The 23239-nt window shown below is 41.8% G+C and overlaps 1 protein-coding gene across 3 annotated transcripts in view; it reads right to left on the bottom strand.

Moving 5' to 3' along the window:
• LOC149795375 (glutathione S-transferase omega-1-like) overlaps positions 1–22735 on the bottom strand; it is a 38799-nt gene extending 16064 nt beyond the window's left edge. Inside the window, exon 1 of one of the 3 annotated variants that reach the window (XM_089965150.1) lies at positions 21984–22735. Coding sequence is in view for 1 of the 3 variants with exons in the window: in XM_089965149.1 (XP_089821275.1) it covers positions 17542–17569 (28 nt within the window). In the remaining 2 variants the exon portion in view is untranslated. Of the gene's footprint in view, positions 1–17388; positions 17413–17541; positions 17661–21983 lie in introns of those variants that run through there. The other 2 variants (XM_089965149.1, XM_089965152.1) reach the window with 2 other exon arrangements.
• Between the last annotated feature and the right edge of the window lie 504 nt (positions 22736–23239).

Genomic DNA, 23239 nt, shown 5'->3' with positions numbered 1-23239 from the left:
GATTCCTGGAGGGCGTGAAAAAATCTTTCGGGGACCGAACACGTTAGCCGATTTTGCCCGATGGGTCTTAGACCCCATCGACAAGACGTGGAGCCAAGAGGACATCGAACGTTACGGAGATTGTCATCGTCATGCCACGGTGATGGCTCACAATTTCTCCGGATACGATGGACAGTTTCTTTTGAGGTACTATACGGAACATGGCACCGAGCGTCCTAAAGTCACTTTGAACGGAGCCAAAATCATTTTCATGCAAGTGGGACAAGTGCAGTTTAAAGATTCGATGAGTTACTTGGCCATGCCTTTGAGTCGAATGCCTAAAACGTTTGGAATGACAGAAATGGCTAAAGGGTACTTTCCACACTTTTTCAATACGGAAGCCAATCAACACGCCGTTCTACCCCATTTACCTGAGGCTCACTATTACGACCCAGACAACATGCGTACCGAACAACGAGAAGCTTTCTACGCTTGGTACCAGGCTCACGCCTCGGACCCCTTCGACTTTCAGGAAGAAATGTTAAAGTATTGTCGTTCCGACGTGGACATTTTACGACGTTGCTGTGGAAAATTTCGAGAACTGTTCATGGAACACGGAGGGGTCGATCCTTTGAAAGAAGCTTGCACCATTGCCAAAGCGTGTTCCTTAGTGTACCGCCAACGATTCATGCCTGAAAACACCGTGGCTGTCATCAGTCCTCAAACGACCCACTATGTCAAGCGTCAATACTCGGTCAAAGCCCTACGTTGGTTACATTACTTGTGCGACAAAGAAGATAAATGGATTCAGCATGCCCGCAACGGAGGAGGCGAAAAGACCATCGGAACGTATTCGGTCGATGGCTGGGACTTAGAAAACCCCAAGATCGTGTACGAGTTTAACGGTTGCTTATTTCACGGATGTCCCGTCTGCTACCCTGACCGTGACACTAAAAATCAGTTTTTACAACGGACCATGGAAGACCTGTACCAGGACACTTGTCAGCGACGCCTAAAGTTAGAACAGGAAGGATACCAAGTGGTGGAAATGTGGGAACACGAGTACGATCACCGTATGAAAACCGATCCCGAGTTTAAACGCCTCGTGGAAAGTTACCAGTTCATGGACCCACTGAACCCGAGGGATAGTTTGTACGGAGGAAGGACCAATGCCACCTGTTTGCTGTACCAAGCCGACGAAGAGAAAGGAGAAGAAATCAAATACTTGGACGTGTGTTCGCTGTATCCCTACGTGTGCAAATATTGTCGCTTTCCTGTAGGGCACCCGCAATTGTTCACGGAACACATCGACCTGAAAAACATTCGACAATACGAAGGCTTGATCAAGTGTAAAGTTTTGCCTCCCACGAACCTATACCATCCCGTCTTACCTCACCATTGCCAAGGCAAACTGATGTTTCCCTTGTGCCGTACTTGTGCCGAAACGTGCAACCAAGATCAGCCTTGTCATCACAGCCAGGAAGAACGGGCCTTGACGGGAACCTGGGTCAGCGTAGAATTGTTCAAAGCTCTGGACATGGGATACCAACTGTTAGAAGTGTACGAAATTTGCCACTTTCCCAAGACACAACAGTACCACAAGGGTGACCCTACTCAGAAAGGCATTTTCGCCGACTACGTGGATGCCTTTTTGAAACTGAAGCAAGAAGCCAGCGGCTATCCTTCCTGGTGTCACACTCCCGAAGACCAAATACAATTCAAAGAGAAATACTATGCACAAGAAGGCATCTCTTTAAACCACATCGAGAAAAACAAAGGCAGGCGATCGTTTGCCAAAGTGATGTTAAATTGCTTGTGGGGTAAAATGGCACAACGACCGTGTTTACCCAAGACGGAATATTTGACAGAACCTTCCCGCTACTTCCAGATGATTCACGACAAAACCAAATACATGAAACACGTGGACGTCGTTCGAGAGGATTTGATCTTGGTCAATTACGAAGAAGATCTGGACTTTGTACAAGACGACCCTTTTGGAAATGTCATCATTGCGGCTTACGTGACAGCCCATGCTCGCTTAAAAGTGTACGAAGCTTTAGAACTGTTAGGGGAACGCGTTCTGTACTTTGACACGGACAGTCGCATTTACATCCATCACCCGATTCAACATCACCCTGACATCGAAGGAGACCGTTTAGGAGCCTGGACAGACGAGCATCCCGACGACAAGATTCTAAGTTTCGTCAGTGGCGGCCCCAAAAATTACGGCTACGAATACCGGGACAAACAAGGAGAAGTGCACACGACGTGCAAAGTGAAAGGACTGACTCTGAATCATCGTACCAGTCGAGTGGTCAACTTTGGGGTATTGAAAGAAGCCTTGCAATCGGGAGAGGATGGAAACTTTAAAGTGACCACCTATCAACCGAACAAGATTGTACGTTTACCCACTCACCACATCGTCAGTCGACCCTTGGAAAAAGTCTATCAAATCGTGTACCAGAAGCGAGTGAGACTTCCCAATCACTTTATGTTGCCGTACGGTCACGTCGGTATTGGTCTGTATATGAAAAGGAACCCTAGGCAAGATCGATAGTTCATTGTTCATTGAAGTAACTTACCATGTCGTTGACGAAGAAGAAACCAGATTGGTTAGGAGTCAAATGTTGGACATCACCGAGACCAGGGTTTTGAGGCTTGGACAGAAGAGGTCCCCCAGTATGCACGAGAGTTATTCAAGGAAAAAAGTTACTTTTCAACCTGTGTTAGTGACGGTGCCAGAAGAACCCGTCACCCAGGACAGGACTGTCGTGGACAGGCCTGAAAGACCCTTTCGGGAGGACACTTGTGTGACCTTACCCCCTACTATAGAACTGGTTAGAACTTTACCCAAAACATGTAGTTGTTGTACAGACACTTGTTTTTATTCCACGTTCATGGTTATCATGTGCCTTTTATTCTTGTACTTAAGCCTTTGGCTTTTATGTATTTTTGTCTTTCGTATTCATGTTTGAAAAAAACATTCAATAAACGTGTTCTGAAAAAGTATATAAACTCTTGTCTTGTTTGTTTTTCGTGTCACAAGTGACATTCCTCACACTATGGCTACCTCTGCTGTCTCTGCTCCCTCTTCCTCTACTGTCAAAGTCATCGACGAACACTTTGATCGTGCCAGTTGGGAGGCTTTGTATCTTCGCCATCCCTTTAACATGCTCATTGCTGGACCTAGCGGTTCTGGCAAAACCGAATTCGTCAAACGTTTGATCGAACATAAACATCATTTGATCGATCGACCCCCTCAACGAATCGTGTGGTGTTACAAAGAGTGGCAATCGGCGTACAGCCTCTTGCGAGAAAGTCAAGGCGATTCCATCGTGTTTGTGGAAGGCATTCCTAAAGAAGACGACGGCATCGTCTCTGACTCCCGTCAAACCCATTTGGTCATTTTTGACGACATGTTAGGAGAAGACGAAGAAGAAATTAAACTGTGGTTCACGCGCAAAGGGCATCACCGTAATGCTAGTGTCGTTTACATCACCCAAAATTTGTTTCAACAAAGTAAAGCCCATCGCACCATCAGTCTCAATGCGCATTACGTGGTCTTGTTTAAAAGCCCTCGAGATAAATCGCAAGTGCAAGTCTTAGCCAAACAGTTAGGAACGCCTTGGCTGACTCAGGCGTACGACGATGCCACTCAAACTCCACACGCCTATTTACTCGTCGATTTGAAACCTACGACTCCCGAGGATTTGCGATTTCGTACCCACTTGTTTCACCACTGGTGCCAAGACGGAGGGCCTGTCCTGTACACGTCTCCGTCCTCGACTTCATTTCACTCCACATAAAAAAAAAATCTATAAAAACCTCAGACCCTTTTTCGTCTGTCTCACTCTCAGTGCGAACATGACGTCCCTTCAGTCGCATCTTCCCGTCAAATTGATTCGTGCCTTGTATGGCATCAGTCGAGAAAAAGATCCACAAACACGAGCTCGTGTCTTAGAAGCTAGTCTCAAAGAAGTCTTACGATGGTTCACGGTGACGGCACGTCAATTACTCCAAGGAATCATTCAGATTCCTCATCAAACCAAACGCTTTTTCGATCGAAACAAAGTCGCTTTGGTCCAACTGGCCGATCCCCGCATCGACACTCAAACCAAAAAACAAATCATTTTGAAACCTGGAGGGAGCGGTACTCTATGAGGGGTCATCATTCGCTCACTTTTAAGATGGGATCCTAATGCCCCCAAAGTTATCCCCAAGACAAAAGTCCAACGAAGTCCCAAGAAGAAGAAAAAGACCAGGTCCCCAAAGAGAAGAACTTCTCCAGTGGCAGGACCCTCCTCTGACCAGACACCACCACCCCGGAAAAAGAAAAGAAGCCCCCAGAAAAAGAAACAGAAAAAGTCCCCAGAAAAAGAAAAGCCCACAGAAGAAAACTAGTCGCAAGAGAGGCACTTCGGCCAGGACGCAACCTTACACTCGCAAACCACGATCTGCCACGGCAGTGACTGCGTCTCCGGCATCCTCACGTTCATCCACTTCTCCGTTAATGACACCCAGAACTGAAGAGTACTTGGAGACGTTGATCACACCAAGAACGTCTCCGTTGATGACCCCCAAAAGAACTTCCCCAGTGGCAGGACCCTCCAATTTAGTGGCAGTGGCTGCTGCTCACAAAGTACCTTCTCCCAAAATCAAAGTCCATGAAAGATCGGGCATGTTACAAAGTTTACTGGATTTGTCCAAGCAAGAACTGGCTCGATTTAGTCCGTTGCGTACCCCTGCACGACGTGTCATGCCTGTCCTCAAACTAATACGATGTAAAGACAATCAGTGGCGACGCGTTCCAGTATAAAAAAGGCCTGTGACCGAGTAGGGTATCAGTGTTTTTTTGGTGCTCCTGAAGACTCAAAGATGTCACCCTCCAGAAAACCCCAAGGAAAGAAAAGGAAAGGACTGCCACCACGTTTAGCCAAACATGGGGACATGTTATCTGTCCTGTCCAAAGCTTCTCCACCCTTACGAAAAAAACTCATTCAAACAGCCTCCAAAGAGGTCATCGATACCGTGTGCGAATGTTGTTTGAACGTTTTGAAAGGCACGATCCCTTTGTCCAAACACCAGAAACAATGCTTAGGTAAACATCGTCACGTTCTTCGCCAAATGGTTCAAAAGAAAATTCCCATTCGTCAAAAAAAGAAGATGTTGGTCCAACGTGGAGGCATTTTGCCTCTCTTGTTAGGCCCCATACTGAAAGGAGTCTTGGGAACCATGTTGGGAGGACTGGTGGGAGTAAGATAAAAAGGCCCTTGGAAGTCCCAAGATCTCAGAATCGACCCCTGACAACCCCATGGAAGGACGAAAACTAGCTTTAGTGCCTTACAAACGATGGATGGAATACCATCGGTGGCAAGAACAACGCACCCCGCATTTACCTCCCACTCCCCATTTGAGCGAGATGTCCCAGTTACAACACGAATTGCAGTCCTTGATGGATCGCCAAGATTTGTCCGAAACAGAAAAATCGCAAAAGTACGGTCAACTCTTGCAACGACTGCAACTCTTTCACCAGAAAGCTTTAGACGAAACAGCTCTACCCACTCTGAAAGATTTTAAGACCTTGATGAAAAGTCCAGCACCATCACCAGTACCAGTACCAGTACCAGTGACCAAGACAGAAAAAGGAAAAGAAGAAGAAGAAGAAGGGTTTCAAACTCCACCAGAAAAAGTACGCAAGTTAACAACACCACCTACCTCCAGAATTGGATGGATTAAAACTATGATGGCCACCCCTTCTTCCTCACAAGAGAAAAAGAAAGTGAAGACAGAAGTGAAGACAGAAGTCAAACAAGAACCGATAACCCCCGTTCAGACATCCTCCTCCTCTTCAACACCTACTGCCGGTCGCACACGCAAAGCATTGCAATCCAAGAAAATACCCCAAGAGAAAAAGAGTAGCATCCTCCAAGAGTGGGTGCCTTATTAACACACCAACCAACACAAAAAAAATGGAAAAAGTCTTAGCCAGCATTTACTACGATCCCTCCCATCCTGCAGGTCACGCAGGAGTTCAAAAATTGTATCGTGCTGCCAAAACGCGACTGAAAAGTCTCCGTTTATCTCAAGTGCAACGATGGTTACAAGAACAAGCTACCTACACTTTACACAAACCCATTCGACGCAAGTTTGCCAGAAGTCGCACCCGAGTGGAAGGCATCGATCATCAATGGCAAGCCGATTTAGCCGATGTCTCTCATTTGGCCAGCTACAATCGTGGCTACAAATATTTGTTTTGTGTCATCGACGTCTTTTCCAAATTTGCTTGGGTCGTACCCTTGACTTCCAAATCGAGGAGCGAGTTAGTGCGAGCCCTGCAACGGGTGTTGAAACAAAGCGGTCGTCACCCTCTTCGATGGCAAACGGACAAAGGTACCGAATTTCTGAACCAAGCTTTCCAAAAAGAATTAAAGAAACGTGACATTCATTTTTTTACCACCGAGAATCCCGAAACCAAAGCCCGCATCGTGGAACGTTTTCAACGCACTTTGAAAGAACGCATGTGGAAATATTTTACGCATCACCACACTCTGAAGTACATCGACATCTTACCGCACCTGGTGCAAGCGTACAACCAATCTTACCATCGAAGCATTGGACGTGCCCCGCAAGAAGTGACTCCCGACAACGAAGTGCTGGTGTTTGAGCGTCTGTTTGGTACGTCCCCGACGAGGGCTGTCCCCAAGAAAAGTGGAGAGTTGGCCGTAGGAGATTGGGTGCGCATTGGTAAAACCAAACGCACTTTTGACAAAGGTTACTTACCTAACTGGACGACCGAACTGTTTCGCGTCACTGGACGAGTGCATGGCCGTCATCCTGCCGTCTATAAATTGGAAGACATGAACGGAGAAGTGCTCAAAGGAACGTTTTATTTGCCCGAGTTACAACGTGTCACCAAAAAAGAAGACGACGTGTACGACATCGAAAGCATTCTCGAACGCAGAACCCGTAAAGTGGGCAAACGATGTGTCAAAGAAGTCAAAGTACGTTGGAAAGGATATCCGCCCAGTTTTGATTCTTGGATCGACGCTTCGCAAGTCATCGACTATAAAAAGAAGTGACCATCATGCCTTTTCACACAGACGCAGCTACGTCGACCACTCCTCCTTCACCCAGTTCTTCTGTGCAAGATTTACAAAAACAACCCTTGTGGGTGTGGTGTGGAGAACGTGTGCCTAAAACGCAAATCGTCTTTTTCTGCCAAATCTTCGTGGTGTATTGTGTCATCGGGGCAGCCATCGCCAATTTGAGTTTGCAACAAGGAGACAAACAATTGTGGACCATTTTATTGAGCAGTTGCATCGGTTACCTGCTTCCTAATCCCTCCCTGAAATTCACCTCGAACGGGAACCCCGGGAACCTTGTGTCCAGTGCCAGTGCCAGTCACCACTTCAACCACAACCAGAACCCCATTTTAGACGGAGACACGCCTCTGACGTCCACTAACCCCTCGGACAGCCACAGAACTCTGGAATTATGAGTCACCAAAGCCAATTTTACTTTACTTTACCCAGTGACAGTTCCATGGAGGTGTTTCGCAAGAACACGTTGTGCTGTTACACGGCCAAATTACCTCAGGCCATCCCCTTAGATCACGAAGCCCATTGGGAAGTGGCTTTAGTAGAAATGATTCACCCGACCCAAGTCCTCAATGTCCTTCCCAATCAAATTTTTTTGATGTGGAAGTTCATGACGAGCAAATGCAGCAGTGGATGGATAGCAATGTCAAATATTACAAGAAAACCCGTACACAAAATCAAAAGTACACCACCTATCACTTGTTCATTCCCCCAGGCTATTATTTTAGTGGTCAACATTTGGTCAGCACCATAGCCTCCAGGTTTAATGTCGTGTTTCTGAAAGCTTTGAAGCATGTCAACAAAAGTGTCACCATGGAGTACCACAAGGCAGCTCGTCGCTTCTTGATGAAATTTGAACGAAGTAAAATCCTGTCCATTTTATTTTGTCCTGAATTGTTTGACATGTTGGGCGGAGACATGGACATGAGAAAGGACATGCTCAAGAAAAACGAATTACCCATCGTTTACGACAACGAGTCTTTTAGCAAGTTATTTCGTGCCCCGGTAGAACTGAACCAAGGACTGAATTTGATGTTCGTGTATTCCGATCTGGTGGAGTACAACGTGGTGGGACACACCTCCGTACCGTTACTGCGTGTCATTCCTTTCAAAGTGGATTCTGCCACGAACGCTGACGAGGAAGGTGGAAACACTTACCACGTCCACCGCGAATTTGTCCATCCTCACTATTTGCCTGTCAGTAAGTCGTATTTGGACACGGTGAACATTGCTATAAAAGGAGATCTGGGACAAAATATTCCATTCACCAAAGGAAAAGTCACGGTGAAACTCCATTTTCGAAAACGGTTCTCTCACGACTCTTAAGTCATGTATCCAGTGTACCGAGGGGTTGCTCGACAGCGAGGACACGGCTTAGGAGATATGTTAAAATCGGCCTTTCGTTCGGTGGCCCCGGTGTTGAAACCGATGGTGACACGCGGATTGCACGCCTTGAAAGATGCGGCACTGACGCAAGGCAAAGAATTTCTCCAAAATGTCATCATCGACAAACAAAACCCTAAAGAAGCCTTCATGAGGGCAGGCAAAAATGTCTTGCTGCAAACGGGCAAAGATATTTTAGGCCAACGAGAAACACCTATAAATGCCCTGCACGCTACCGAGTCAGGCATTCAGCAAGGACAAGGCAGAAAGAGACGACGAAGAAAACACCCTTTCACCAGACTTCAAGCGAGAAAGGCCAAGAAAAGAAGAACCGTTCGAGACTTAGACGTTTTCGATTATTGAGAAAAGAGACAAAAAAATGATGCACCGAGAATCTTGCGCTTGTTCCAAGACGGAACTGGATCTGTTTGCCATGCCCCCCACGATGATGACGATGCAAGAATCCCAGTGGGTGGAATTTCACCCCGTCTCCTCACTGACCGATTCCGCTCCCATCGAGTTTGAAATCAAAGGACAGCCCGAAGATTACATCGATCTGAATAGCAGTTACTTGTACCTGAAAGTCAAAATTCTAGATAAGACTGGAGGTGCTATAGACGATGAAGCAGTAGCTCCCGTCAACAATTTCATGCATTCCTTGTTCAGTGGAGTGGACTTGTATTTGAATAACAAACTGGTCAGTAGCAGCATGGATACTTACCCTTATCGTGCCTACCTGGAAAATCTCTTGACGTACGGAATAGATGCCAAGAACACTCATCTCAATGCCTGTGTGGTATGGGAAGCTGACGAACCTACCAAGTTTGAAATATTGGAAACTGATGAAAAGAAAGACAACAATGATGGATTTGTAGAACGAAGAAAGAGAATCACGGGAGCCGACACAAGTTTAGAACTGATGGATCGTTTGCATTTGGACATGTGGTTGCAAGAAAAGTATTTGCTGAACAGGGTGGATGTCCGCCTGAGACTGAATCGTAGCAGTGCCGCTTTCCATTTGATGGCTGATAGTGACGGTTACAAAACCAAAATCCTAGAAGCCAGACTCTACGTACGCCGTGTGGAAGTGTTACCTAAAGTGGGAAACGACATCAGTCAGACGTTGAGCAGAACGACTGCCAAGTATCCCATACGACGCGTGGAAGTGAAAACCTTCACCATTCCCAAGGGACAGCGATCCATGATCGAAGATCATCTGTTCCAAGGACAGTTACCCAAACGTTTGATCGTTGGTATCGTCGAGAATACAGCCTTCAACGGAGCTGCCGAAAAAAATCCTTTCTACTTTCAACACTTTGGCGTGTCCAAAATCGAAGTCAGTCGCGATGGCAAGACCTTGTGTACCCGACCTTTCGAACCTGACTTTACCAAGAAGAATTACTTGAGATCGTACTTGTCCCTGTACGAAGCCACCGGACAGTTAGGAACCAATACCAGTCACGGTATTACGTACGAGGATTATGCAGGAGGCTACGCTTTGTGGGCTTTCGATTTCACTCCAGACCAAGGCAGCGACGAGGGACATTTCCACCCTATAAAATCCGGCCAGATTCGTGTGGAAATTCAGTTTAAAGACCGAGACCCTGATGAAACGGTGAACGTCATCCTGTATGCAGAATTCGATAATACCATAGAAATCAACAGTTTGAGAGAAGTCATCCTAGATTACTAGAAACCATGGAAGACTGTTATCCCTCTTTACCTAGTGGAGAAACTTTTAGTGTTGGATTATTCTTAAAAAATGTTAGAGTTGTTGTTGTTTAGTGTTAAGTGATTTTTGAATAAAAAAATGTTGTGTTTTGAAAAAATTGTTTGATGTTATATTGTTGGATTATTGTTAAAAATGTTAGAGTTGTTGTTTAGTGTTAAGTGATTTTTGAATAAAAAATGTTGTGTTTTGAAAAAAATGCCTTTGTCTTTTGTTTAGCTATAAGAATGTTGGATTGATGCTCTTTCATTTCTTACTATCCCTCTCATGACACTCACTAAACGTTGCGACTCAAAAACCGTGTGGGGGATGTTTTCCTTCACGTCCGCGCTTTGACTTTAAGAACCGGGGTTGTTTCCAGTCTAACCATCCATTGTCGACTCATCCTCCTACGAAGATGTGCTCCAAACTAGCTAAGCTCAACGAAGCCTACGTGAATTTGCATAGGGTCAGACACAGTCTGATACCGAAGCCAGAAGAAATAGAGAATGTGAGAATGTTAAAAATCACTGAAGACCTGATAGAAGAGCTCTTCAGAGAAGAAATGAACAGGGAAAAAGAAGAATGGACAGAGAAGTACAGACTTCAGAGACAGCAGCAACAGCAGCAACAACAACAGCAGCAGCAACCTGAAGCTGACAGAGGCTTTGTCGATTGTCGTATCGACACCAAAGAGTTCTTCTTCTCTTTTCGAAGAAGCAGACCTATCGCCAGAAAGTCTATCCTCAGAGGACATCGCATTCTTAGAAACTAAAAAAGAATGCCATAGCAAACAAAAAAACAGCCCTTTTCAGGGCTACCCAATACTCTAGAAAAGAAATAACAATCCATTTGCCAATGTGTGTAGGTAGAGTAGTGTGAAAATAAACACTAACTCTTTTTTAAAAAAATGTGAGGGTATGTATTTGTGTGTTTGTGTTTGTAAGTGGTTAAGTAAGTTGGTATGGATAGTAGATTAAAATGATGTCTTTTTTTTTGGTGTTTGAGGTGTAAATTTGGGGTTAGATTGGATTGCTTTGCGTATGTGGATAGTCTATTGAAGTGATTTATAAAAAATTTTAAAATAGTGATGGGTAGCATAAAAAGTGAGTGAGTGTTTCTTTTAGGTCCGCGCGTTGTTGTTTTTTGGTCATGATGTAGGTAAGATCAATTTTATGTTTTTAGGGGATGTTTTCCTTCACGTCCGCGCTTTCACTATAAATTGAAACTCGTTCGGCAGTCCAACTACCCTTGTTGATTGATCAACACCAAAAATGAACACGAGACTGGAGAAACTGTTGGAACTTCATGTGCATCTGGAATATGCCAGGCGCCTGTTGAATGAACTGGCCGCGGAAGCCATTGTGGAAGACGGAAGGATGAGAGAGGAGGAGGAAAGAAGAAATAAAGAAGAGGAGGAGAGAAGATATAAAGAAGAAGAGGAAAGAAGATACAAAGAGGAGGAGAGAAGATACAAAGAAGAGGAGGAGGAAAAGGAGAAAAGAAGAAAAAATTTCAGAATCCCAGAAACCGAAAATTGGGATTCTGAAGCCACATATCCTGCCTCTGCTCTCTCCCCCAAAAAGGTAAAACGTAACTGGGGGACAAGATGTGTATGTGGCGCCAGGCCTGGAAGGTGCCACCATTAACCAGGTGTCCATGAAGTTCCAAAAAAACAGCCCTTTTCAGGGCTACCCAATACTCTAGAAAAGAAATAACCATCAATTTGCCAATGTGTAGGTAGAGTAGTGTGAATATAAACACTAACTCTTTTCTAAGATAGTGGGAGGGTATGTGTTTGTGTGTTGGTGCTTGTAAGAGCTAAGGTATGTTTGTGTGAATAGTAGATTATGGGTTTCTTTATTGTTTATTTTGTGTGTTTGTGTTTGTGTTTGTGTTTGTAACTGCTCACGTAAGTTTGTGTGAATAGTAGATTATGGGTTTCTTTATTGTTTATTTTGTGTGTTTGTGTTTGTGTTTGTAACTGCTCACGTAAGTTTGTGTGAATAGTAGATTATGGGTTTGTTTATTGTTTCTTAGCGTATGTGGAGAGTATAGTTTTGGTTTTATTATATGAAATGAGAAAGTAGGGGGTGTTTTCCTTCACGTCCGCGCGTTGTTTGGTCATGATCTAGGTAAGATCAATTTTATGTATTTTAGGGGATGTTTTCCATCACGTCCGCGCTTTCACTATAAGAACCCACAAAGTTTGATGTTGGAACCATTCTAAGGAATAACTGAGACAAAAATGACTCAAGTATCAGTTCTATTTAATTTATTGAGAGACATCTATTTCTGGATAATGGATGTAGAATATGTTTTAGGAAGAATAGAAGAGGAATGGAGGCATGGAGATATGAAAGACTTTGTAACGAGTCAAGTTCAAGGCCTAAAGACAGCAAGAGATATCATAGCAGGGATGATTGAAGAAGAAGTCAGTAAGTCAAGAGGCTTCATTAACCCACCTTACTTCAGAGTGGGAAGTTTGAAGGAAGCACTGGATCATGTCATCCAAGTCCGGTGCTTCCTAGAAAAAATAGTGTACTGGACAGAGTGGAGAAATGTAAAATGGGGATTGGAAAAGGTGAAGAAAGGGGAAGATCTGATGAGAAAAGTAATGGAGGAAGAAGTAGAGAAGATTAAAGTGAAATGGAGGGAAGAAAGAAAAGATGTGGAAAGCAAAAAGAAACAGACAGAGTTTGAGAGGATGAATGAGAATTGGATCAAAGTCCAGGAAAAGTTTAGAGCCTTGGGCCATCCAGACTGGATGCCAGAGGAGAAAAAGAAGAAGAAAGGAATGATGGAAAAAGTGAGGACTTTGTGGAAGAAGTTAAGGAGTTAGAAGAAGAAGAAGAAGAAACCCAAAGGCCCTTTTCAGGGCCAGCCATATTTCTCGAAAAGAGATAGCCTTTCCATTGCCTACCCCTTTTTTTAAATTTAAATTTAAATTTAAATTTAAATTTTTAAAAAACAAAAATCCCATATTCAATTCCCCTTGTCCCTAGACAAACCCAAACTCTATTCCCCCATGTTAAATTCCCCCTTGTACGTAGAGTGACCCACGATTTTTTCACCATGTTCAATTCCCCTTGAGGCTAGAGTGACCCAAGACTTTTTCCCATGTTAAATTCCCCTTGAGGCTAGAGTGTCCCACGATTTTTCTCCATGTTAAATTTCCATTGAGGCTAGAGCGTCCCAGGGGTCTCTGTAATGATAATTCCCATTGAGGCTCTAGTATCCCCATTCACTACTATCGAATTTCATGACATGTGTACATGCAACAGTGATGATGGTTGTGTTTTCCTTGCCCTAGTTTTTAAACTATATTAACACAGACCGGTGATCCCCACTGAAATTAATATACGCCTGTTACCGCTTCGTCGCTTCGAAAAACCACCCGATATAGTTCAAAGAGTTAAGTTCAAAAATACAACAACATATATAACACATACAAGAACTTGGTGGCGATGTCATTGTCGCAAAAACTGCAATAAACAGTAGTTTTCGCCAATTTTTCTCTTTTGAGTGAAAAGGCATATTTACCTGATTCAAAATCTGACTGGTACAACTAGCTCACAGAGGGGTACAACAAACTCACTGACTGATACAACTTGCTCCCTGAGTGATACAACTAGCTCAAAGCTTCTTACAATCATGTTGTTGGTTGGTTTTTGCAGCACATTATAGACTATTAATGGTGGCCACTTTAACAGGAGGAAGAATCCGGCTAAACCCCTGGAAGAACCACCTACCCAAAGGAAGCTACTGGCAAGCTTTGTCACATACCTATATTGGCCAAGCCCGAGACTCAAACCCATGCGGAAAGCGATGAGATGGCAGTGATCGGTAGAGGCGAGCACTTTACACCACACGGCCACCCGGGGTTCTCTTACAAATATACTATGACGTCCTACTGGCGCACATCTTCGCTAGCCAAGGTTCCAATAACCCTATCTACACCTTGGCATATCGAGCAGATATATGTGCTTCGGGTCTGTGAATTTCACTGGATGCGGCGGCAAGCCACCGCATCCAATCAAAATTAAGTTGTTCAAGTTTGGACACTGTTCTTACGCGATCGAGAACTGTGGAGCACACAACATGAATGGACTGATAAATAAGCAGTTTTCTAGTGCCGGTCCCTGTTTGCACAAATACCTTTCACTCAAATCCACCTGTTATGGCTTCCCTCTGGTACATAGTCATATTTTCGATGCTAAACTTACAGCATATCCTTTTTAGGTCAAATGCATCAACCGTTTTCCGCGGATGTACAATGCACCCCACTATTGGTTGGTTGGCATTACATACTAAGAGAGGTAACACATGAAATCCAATAGATGTCGCTTGGACAAAGCACAGCAATATGTGCTCGATAGGCCAATGTGTAGATAGGGTTATCAGAACCTTGGCTAGAGAAGATGACTGGCTAAGCAATGGAGCCTTTCCGAGAAGCTCTAGTCATGCAAAGAAACTAAAGAAGAAGTCGTCTTTCGCTGCATCAAGAAAGAACATATTCGGCAGCAAACAGTCAGTTGTATAGCAACAGCCCAAGTAACAATGTAACTACGCTGGGGGGGGGGGGGCAACTTACCTTCAAACAACTTTTTATTATTGGGATGGAGACCACTAGTTACGTTTTGCTGGAAGAATATCACATAATTGTTTTATTCCATGGGTAGGTATAAATTTACTGCTACACCACTCTAGTGAAATAATTTTTTTTAACATTGTACAAGTAAAATGTTTGATAATGTTGGTGGACTTCCTTTAGGGTATGTTTTCTAAGTGGTAATGCGGTAGTAGGATGTACCAGCCTACATATCTCTTCCACGAACCCCTTTTCCAACATCACCTAACCCCACTCCAAGACCAACAAGTCAGAAAAAAGCGGAGACCTACTTGTTGGTCTTCCCCACCCCATGTCCTACATGTAAGACTTCGACGCTGATATTCATGTCATGTGCGTCAGGGTCTTACAGCCTAACTAACGGCATTGTGTAGCGAGATTTGATGTCGACTGACATCGTAACGAAAATCAAATTTTCAGTAATATCTCACACAACTGGCAACTCAAATAACGACGCTTTTCTACAAAGTAAGTCATAATGTTTTAGTCAGACTTTACTTACTCTGACGTCTTTTCTCTAGTAAATTCAAATTCTCACAAAAGAAATGGACTTGTTTTCAAGTTTCGTTGGCCTACATTTCAGCTGGCTGGAAAGCAATGAAAGACGGAAATGCCAAAATCCAATTAAGTTGAAATATTTTTCTTTAACGAAACGAATAAAATTACATTATGCCTATTGCAACTGTAAGCAACGTTTCGTTTTGTTCAAGAAACATATCCCCCCACATGAACCTACTTGTACATACGTCGGCATAACTTTACTACCAGCGCATTTCAACAAATTCAAATGTATGTCAACGCAATACAAAAATGCGTCCATTTGCTAGATTTCGATTCCACCAATTTGTGGAAGATTGTTGATATGGGCTGCCAAGTGTGTGATATATATATAGAATCTACGTTGGGGTTTGGATCGAGACAAAGAAATCCCAGTCAAGGGGTTACATTATTTGTCTCCCCATGAGGCTTGCCGAAGTGTGTGTGTGTGTGGGGGGGGGGGGGGTTAAGAGACATATAATGTAACCCCGCGACTGGGATTTCCTTGCCTCGGTCCAAACCCCGACGTATATTCTTTTTCTCACCCAATAATTTCCTTTAAAGTAAAAAAAGAACTTCTCACTTGTGCATTATAGTTCATGCGCCAATGTTTACACGCGGTGCATTAATAGAAACAAGTTAATGAGGACTGTGGTGTAACCGTGTCATCCGAAGTACAGATGTTTTTAAAAAAAATAGTTAATATTTATTACAAGAAATTTTTTATTTTCATCCGTTCCAGTTTAGAAAATTATACGGTAAATAATGAAACGATACTGGGCCAACACTTATGTTGTAGTGTAATATGAGTGTGCTGAACTTTCAAGTTCACGGTTTCTTTGAAATCTTATTTTTCTGTCTTGGAAATATGGAAAGAGCTACAGTGAAATTTGCTTATGGATTAATGTGTTGACGGATAAATGATTCATTCTGGCTGGTAAGTGCATTATTTGTCATTAAATATTATAGGTTTAGTTTTTATTCAACTGGGGCACAACGGAGATGCTTAACGAAATTAGAAAAAAGCATGTTTGACATAACACATTTTCAGGCTGTTACTAAGTTTTCTGTAGTTGTTTAGAGAGTTGAGAGGCTATGAAGCGTATAGGTCTATATTCTATGTGCATGGATCAGTGTTTTCTTTCATAGTTCATTTCACACAGCATTGAGAATTTTATCCTATCTGTCGCAGTCATTTTTTCAGGTCAGCGTCATTAAATGTAGCTAACAGTATATAATTTGTTCACACGAAGTATTTAAAACTAGTTACGTGGCTTTAGCTACATTTAATGACGCTGACCTGAACATGTATTGAGTTATGCCTGCATATAGGATAAAACTGACCATACTGTGTGGAACGAACTAGCATAATACCAAAAAGCTCGACAGTGTATGCGTGTGTCTTTCTTTGTCTCTCTCGAAATGTTTTTGTATGATGTGTTCTCAAAGATGGATTTACCTTTAAGTTTCTATGTTTTTGTTATATATCTGTTGTTGTTGTTTGATTTTAAACATCTACGTCAGGAACAGCACACGACAACAAGAGTTTCTTTTTTTTAAAAGTAGTTCCGAGCGCGTGGACACCTTGACTGAGACGACTGGTCTGAGATAAGTAGACTGAGATAAGTAAAGTAAGTTTAGTAAAACAGCAAGATATCTCTGTCGCATGGGTGAGAAAAGAAAAGTTAGTTCAGCAAGACAGATAGATTTTTCTGTCGCATGGTTGAGAAATTCCTGAAACTTTGATTACTCGTTCCGATGTCAACCGACAACGAAACACGCTATACAAGCACAACATTTGGATAGTAAGACAGAGCACTAAAACACAAATAACTTGTGCCATGTCTTACATTGTAGGACTATTCCACCCCCTGAACATTCCAGTACCGACAAACTCATTTACAGCTGGGACTGACCGAATGATATGGCGGTTAAAGAGATATGACGCGTGACAACTGCCAAGCAGTGCAACAAACCTGCTAATTAACGGATCTAAATCCAGTGCCCCAATAGCATAATTATTGCTCTGATAAATACATCGAACCCCGTCCTACCTTCAAGTTGCGCACCTGGTCAACATCGCCCGAATTATTGCACGGAAAACTAGAACGTATGCGGCTGACATATGGAAATACATAATACAACTTATCCTACAAGCATGAATAACTATACCTCTGCCGTGAACACCTAAACGTAATAAACCTTACCTGCAGCAAAAGATTTCTGAGTAGTCATCGTGGTGTAAATATGGGCCGCCTATGATATTGTGTTCTGGACGTACTGGGGTTATATACTTCCTATTACGGAGGCCGCATCTACCCATATCTTAGCTCACATACATTGAATTGCAATGGAGTAACTGAAGGTTTTTTTTTCATTTGTCGTGTTCAGTCTTATGTTTGGTTAATAAATAGTTAGCATGTGTTGATGTAGTGAAAGATGCTCCAAGAATGTCAACAAAAATACCGTGTACAACTACATTAGAACAACTACTTTACAGCATGCATACGGGAACAGGTACTGTTTAAAAACCTTGGATTCCACTATCACACATTGCCAAAATGCTCAACTATTGATTTTACTTCGTCGACTGTAGGACAGTCTGCACACGTTCTAGTATTACGGAGTAAATAACACGCTCATACAAAGGGCAAACGTCATTGTCTTACACCATGACAGATTTAATACGTCAAGTCAAAGGGCCTTGACATCAAATATTGTGTTCCTAAAGAAGTCTATTTCACCTGAATAAGTATCACAAAGTATTTCTCATGGAATCACCGACTGATGTCCGTCACGCTTGTTCTTGTATCATCTACGGGTCACTGAGCACGATTTATTTAAAGGTAATAGCTACAACTAGAAGGATCCCAACATATTTCTTAGTACAAATTTTGTGGAAGATAAACCCGTAAAATTCTTATTAATGACTTCCCTTGGTAGTTTAGTTACGTTCCGCAATTGAGGCTGTTTGCACGCGATCCATTGTCTCTAAGATAAAACCATATGGTCTACTTGACCAATGTTTAGAAAATGGATAATAGTCATCGAATTGGCAAGGCTATTCTCACAGCAATATACAAAAGATCTGAAAAGCTAAAATTTTGCCTCGGAATATGTTTTTAAAAGTCGATAACTGAAGAGACTTCAGTTGAAAAACAACTACAGTACAGTACAACAATTAGACTGCGAAGGATAAAAAAATAAATTATTTAATCTCTCAAAAGAAATGCGTAAATGTTTTAAATATTACAAAAACAAGATCAATGGAAATATTTTGTCAAATAGGTTATTTTGCGTGGTAAATGCAGGATTAAAATCTTTATACATGTTAATCACTTTGATAACATGTACCAATTGTTTTAATAATTATATCGCCCTGATTTTATATGATTTTCTTATTTTTCCTATCTCACTTAACTTTATTATTTATCCCGTTTCATTACACCAAAATACTGCACTGATTTATGAAACGTGAAAATTTATACCCCTGTTGAGCGCTAGTACACTTGAAAAAGCATATGGGTTCTGTATAATACTTTGGTTGTAACGGTATCGTACAGGGTCGAGAAATGGTACACATCAATACACAGGGTCGAAAAATGGTACACATCAATACACAGTAGTAAATGTAAATTGTCATGCCTGTTCATGCAATAATTTCATCATCCTCAGCTGCTATGATCGTTCTGTGCTAATCGTTATGTAAATACATCCATATTAAAGCGGATTTGCAATATCTCATCTTTCCCACGGGGTTTAAGAAGAGTCGGATACCACACAGAAGTAATAAACCCCGAGATTACTACCATCCACAGTCGCTTATAAATTGAGCCTAACTGCAAACACTATAGACACTGATCTAACGTCGTATAATAAGCCGGCAGATCGTGATCTATGCTGCTTTATTCTTCAGGTTATTCCTAATAAACTACAGAGATCTAAATCTGTTGTCGCATAATTGGACGGCAGAGCTAGGTATGTGCAATTTGCAGTTGGACTCGACAAATAAACCAGTAGGGACGGTAATTATGGACCCGTTCACGTATTGAGACGCTAGACTTTAAGGGTCCTGACATGGAATGGTGGCCCTTTCTAACAAGATGTCCATGCCAAAAGTTTATAAATGGTGAGAATGGTATAAATGGGCATACGTGAGAAATTTAAATTAGTACGACATACTTACGTCGACGTCACCTACGAACAATTTACGTATGATATCGCTTTCTATTTGTAATCTCCCTTTGCCCAGCCGCTTACTAGGAGGACTTTTAAAATTATGCTGTTAATTAGCACACAAGTTAAATTACTAAATCATCAGGCTTGTTATACTATTGAATTAATAGCGTTAAGTATCATACAGGTTGATACTATCTACTCTAACACAGTTGGTTATTAGTACACTTTTGAAATTTAAATTGTCGCAGTATTTCTTTTCTACAATAAAGAAAACTGATCTGAATTAGAAATTCTATTTTCACCTCCGTCTATGTCCGTCCATTCTTCCGGATCACATAAGACTTGGGGCCCCAAGTGGCCGAGTGGTCACAGGCGGTCGACTGTACATCTCACCTCTGTCCGCGTGGGTTTGAGTCTCGGCTCGGCCAGCATGGATATACGAAAAAGCTTGCCAGCAGCATTCCCTTGAGTAGGTGGTTCTTTCCGGTGTTTTACCGTTTTTTTTTCTCCACCAAATATAGTGGCCACCATGATGAATAGCCTATCGTATTTTGAAAAATGGCGTTAAACCCATAACAACCAATAACTTAAAGCGTCATCAATAACTGTTGCATAGAGTCACCTGTTTCTATTCGGTGTGTGAACACATTAGTATTGCCTAACTCATCTAAGTTTACTGCGAAAACATCCCTATGTTGATTCAAAAATGAATGAAGTTCTTGTTTTTGATTTTCTGTCAAATCTGAAGAGTGTAAGTCAAAATTGATAGGTTCTTGTGATTTGTTAGACTGCGTATTCATGATATTAGGTGTGTCATTCCTATCAGAAGTGTCCTCATTAATGGTAAATATTGTTTGTGGGTCTAGTACGTCCACACATGCTAATACTGTATTGGCACGTACATGCATAGCCATTGGTGTGGGGTTAATTATTTGTATGAAGTTCTTCTTAGAAACTGTCAAAATTGTTCTAGCTGGAAGAATTGTAGAATTTGGCATACTATGAGTCGGTTCTAGTAAAACAGATGTTCCCTTGGGAATTCTACTGATACTTATTGCAATTGTACTAACTGAGTTAGGTTGGATCATTGTGTGTTTTGTGGCGCGTGCCAGACCAGCCTGGTTATGAATCAAATTTACGGTTACCGTATCGTCTAACAAGGAGAGCGTTTGTGTATCTAGATTCACGACTGCTTTGTGTTTAGTCAAAAAGTCAATACCTAAAATAATCGAATGATTTAAATTAGGTACAACATAGAATGAGTGAGAGAAGCGTATGCCTCCTATTTTCAAATTTAGTTGAACCATACCAGAAACACTATGACGTTCACCACCTGCTCCTACAATTTTAGAAATATTTGTTGGTTTGTAGTGACTTGAATTCAAACCTACGCGGTAAAGAAATTTTTCATTAATTGCTGATATATTTGCGCCTGAATCAACAAGTGCATTAGTTATCTTGTCTCTGACATAGGTAGGAATGAGATTTTTATGAATTGGCACTACCAAACTAACTTGGGGCTGTCGAGTTCGCTTGTGGCAAGATTGTGTCCCTTTATTTGGAGCGAATTCATATTGTTGTTGTGATGAGAAGCATACTCGTGAAAAATGACCTGTTTTATGACAAGAGTGACATTGTTTATTTCGTGCACGACATACGCGACGTGATTTACAGAGTCTACCACATCCAAGACAGTATTTTTGGGTACGACTATGTGGTTGTGACTGGTAGCGCGCACCATGATGTAAATGATGTATGTTGTTATCGCGAGAAGAGTGTACTGAGCTGCAGGAAAATTTTGGAATTTTGGCTGGCTGGTAAGACAAGTTATGATGTTGAGACCGAAATGGTTCCTTATTGACATGTACAAAAGATTGAGAGAATGAATTGTTTTCTATATTCTGTTCTGTGTTGACTGCTTTAATTTCATCTTTAAGTTGTTTAAGTTCCTCTAAAATTCCGTTAAGTGTAGGCCAATCATAGTTATCAGTGGTGGCAATAGATTTCTCTGCTAAATTTGCGGCTTGACGTAAATCATCCATATTTTTGGGGGTTTTATTCAGTACAATTTGTCTAATGGCTGGTTTTAAACCTTGAGCTGCAACTGATAACAATATTTGATCTGGGATAGTTTGGTTATTTGCAATTTGTAAAAGACGACTTAAATAGTCCATAACCGTTTCAGAAGGCTCTTGGCGAGTTTGTAAAATTGATAGATCTAAAATGATATCGTCAGTGTGAAATCTAGCTTTAAATGCAGTGACTAGGTCGTGCCAATTGGTTTTGTCATTTTCTGGTAAGGTATCATACCAAATTTTAGCATGCCGCTGAAGGTGAAAAGGAAAAGCATTTAGAACTTTATCTTCTGATAGCTCATAAAACTTAGCCCATCGTATAAAATGATTTAACCATTTAACAGGATTCTGGGATTGGTCACCTTTAAAAATATCTAATGTGATAACAGACATACCTGTATGTGAGAATCTGATGTTTCCAAAGACAAATTACACTCCAAGAAAAACTGTCTATAGTATTATGAGTCACATTAACTGAATTACAAGTCAGAATGTTCTAGGCACTGACAGTATATGTTATGTCCAATTAGTTTTCCAAGTAAGAGTTCTGTTGGGATTCTTTAGAACTGGCGGAGGTCACTGAGGGCTGCTACTGCTGAACTTGTGTTATGTGGGGCTTTATTCGGTAGTCGTCTGCTTAATGTACTGGCTTTAGTTTTCAATCGTCGTCTGCGTAGTGTCAAGGGAACCATTGTCGAATGGAGTGTGAATCACTGGAACTGACAGGGTGTTGGTAACGGCGTACACCTGTTACTGGGAAGTTGCGGTTAGCTGCTGGACATTCAAACAAGAGCGAAGTAGAATGAACCACGGATCGGCCATGTGGATAGATTAGTGCTGTAGCTGTTCTGTGCGAGGCGGCTGCATACATAAGCGACATGAGGTCTGCTAGTCGTAAAGGTTTTGGTGCGAGTCTCTCTTGTAAATCATCATTATGCTGAGTGACACTTTATCCATGTTTTTTCCCTTCATTTTATTCTCCTCCAACTTTTACGAATGAATTTGTCCTTTCTCCACCAGCTTTTACGAAGAGTTTTACACCAGCTTTTACGAAGAGTTTTACTTCGTAAACTCTAAGTTCATCCGTTTCTCAATTCCGAGAGAGAGAGAGAGAGAAGAAAGGAAGGAAGTTCAAGTCATTTGATGTAGTGTCACTCGATGATGACGAAGACGTGACTACATTCTTGGGGAATTTAAGGTACTCGGGATCGAGCTGTAAAGACAAAAGTCTATTTGAGCTTCTGGCCAGCAAAACTTTATTGAAATACTCGACATGTAAACTTACATTTCAATATCAAACTACAACAAGCTCAATTTTCGGATATAAGAAATACATATAAAACTACGATATTCTTTCACTTACCAACATCATACTTGTACAACAACTGCCTTTTTAGAATGTAATACAGATAATTAAATATCGAGTAAATTCACGATAGCAAAAGAATCTAAAATTCAATATTTCAGACTAATACCGTAATTGAAATATATTTTACTGAATTTATTCTAAAAAGTCAACATATTAAATTCTATTATATAAAGAGTATTTTATTTCTAAATTAACTATTACTGAGTATGAAGTTGGTAGCGAACGTTGCTTTTACTAAAATCAATAATATAGTTATAAGTAAATATAAGTTCTTCAAACAAT

Source organism: Sinohyriopsis cumingii, chromosome 7 (assembly GCF_028554795.1).
Source record: "Sinohyriopsis cumingii isolate HCF-2022 chromosome 7, ASM2855479v2, whole genome shotgun sequence".
Lineage (NCBI taxonomy): Eukaryota > Metazoa > Mollusca > Bivalvia > Unionida > Unionidae > Sinohyriopsis > Sinohyriopsis cumingii.
This window is presented reverse-complemented; position numbering and strand designations above follow the sequence as displayed.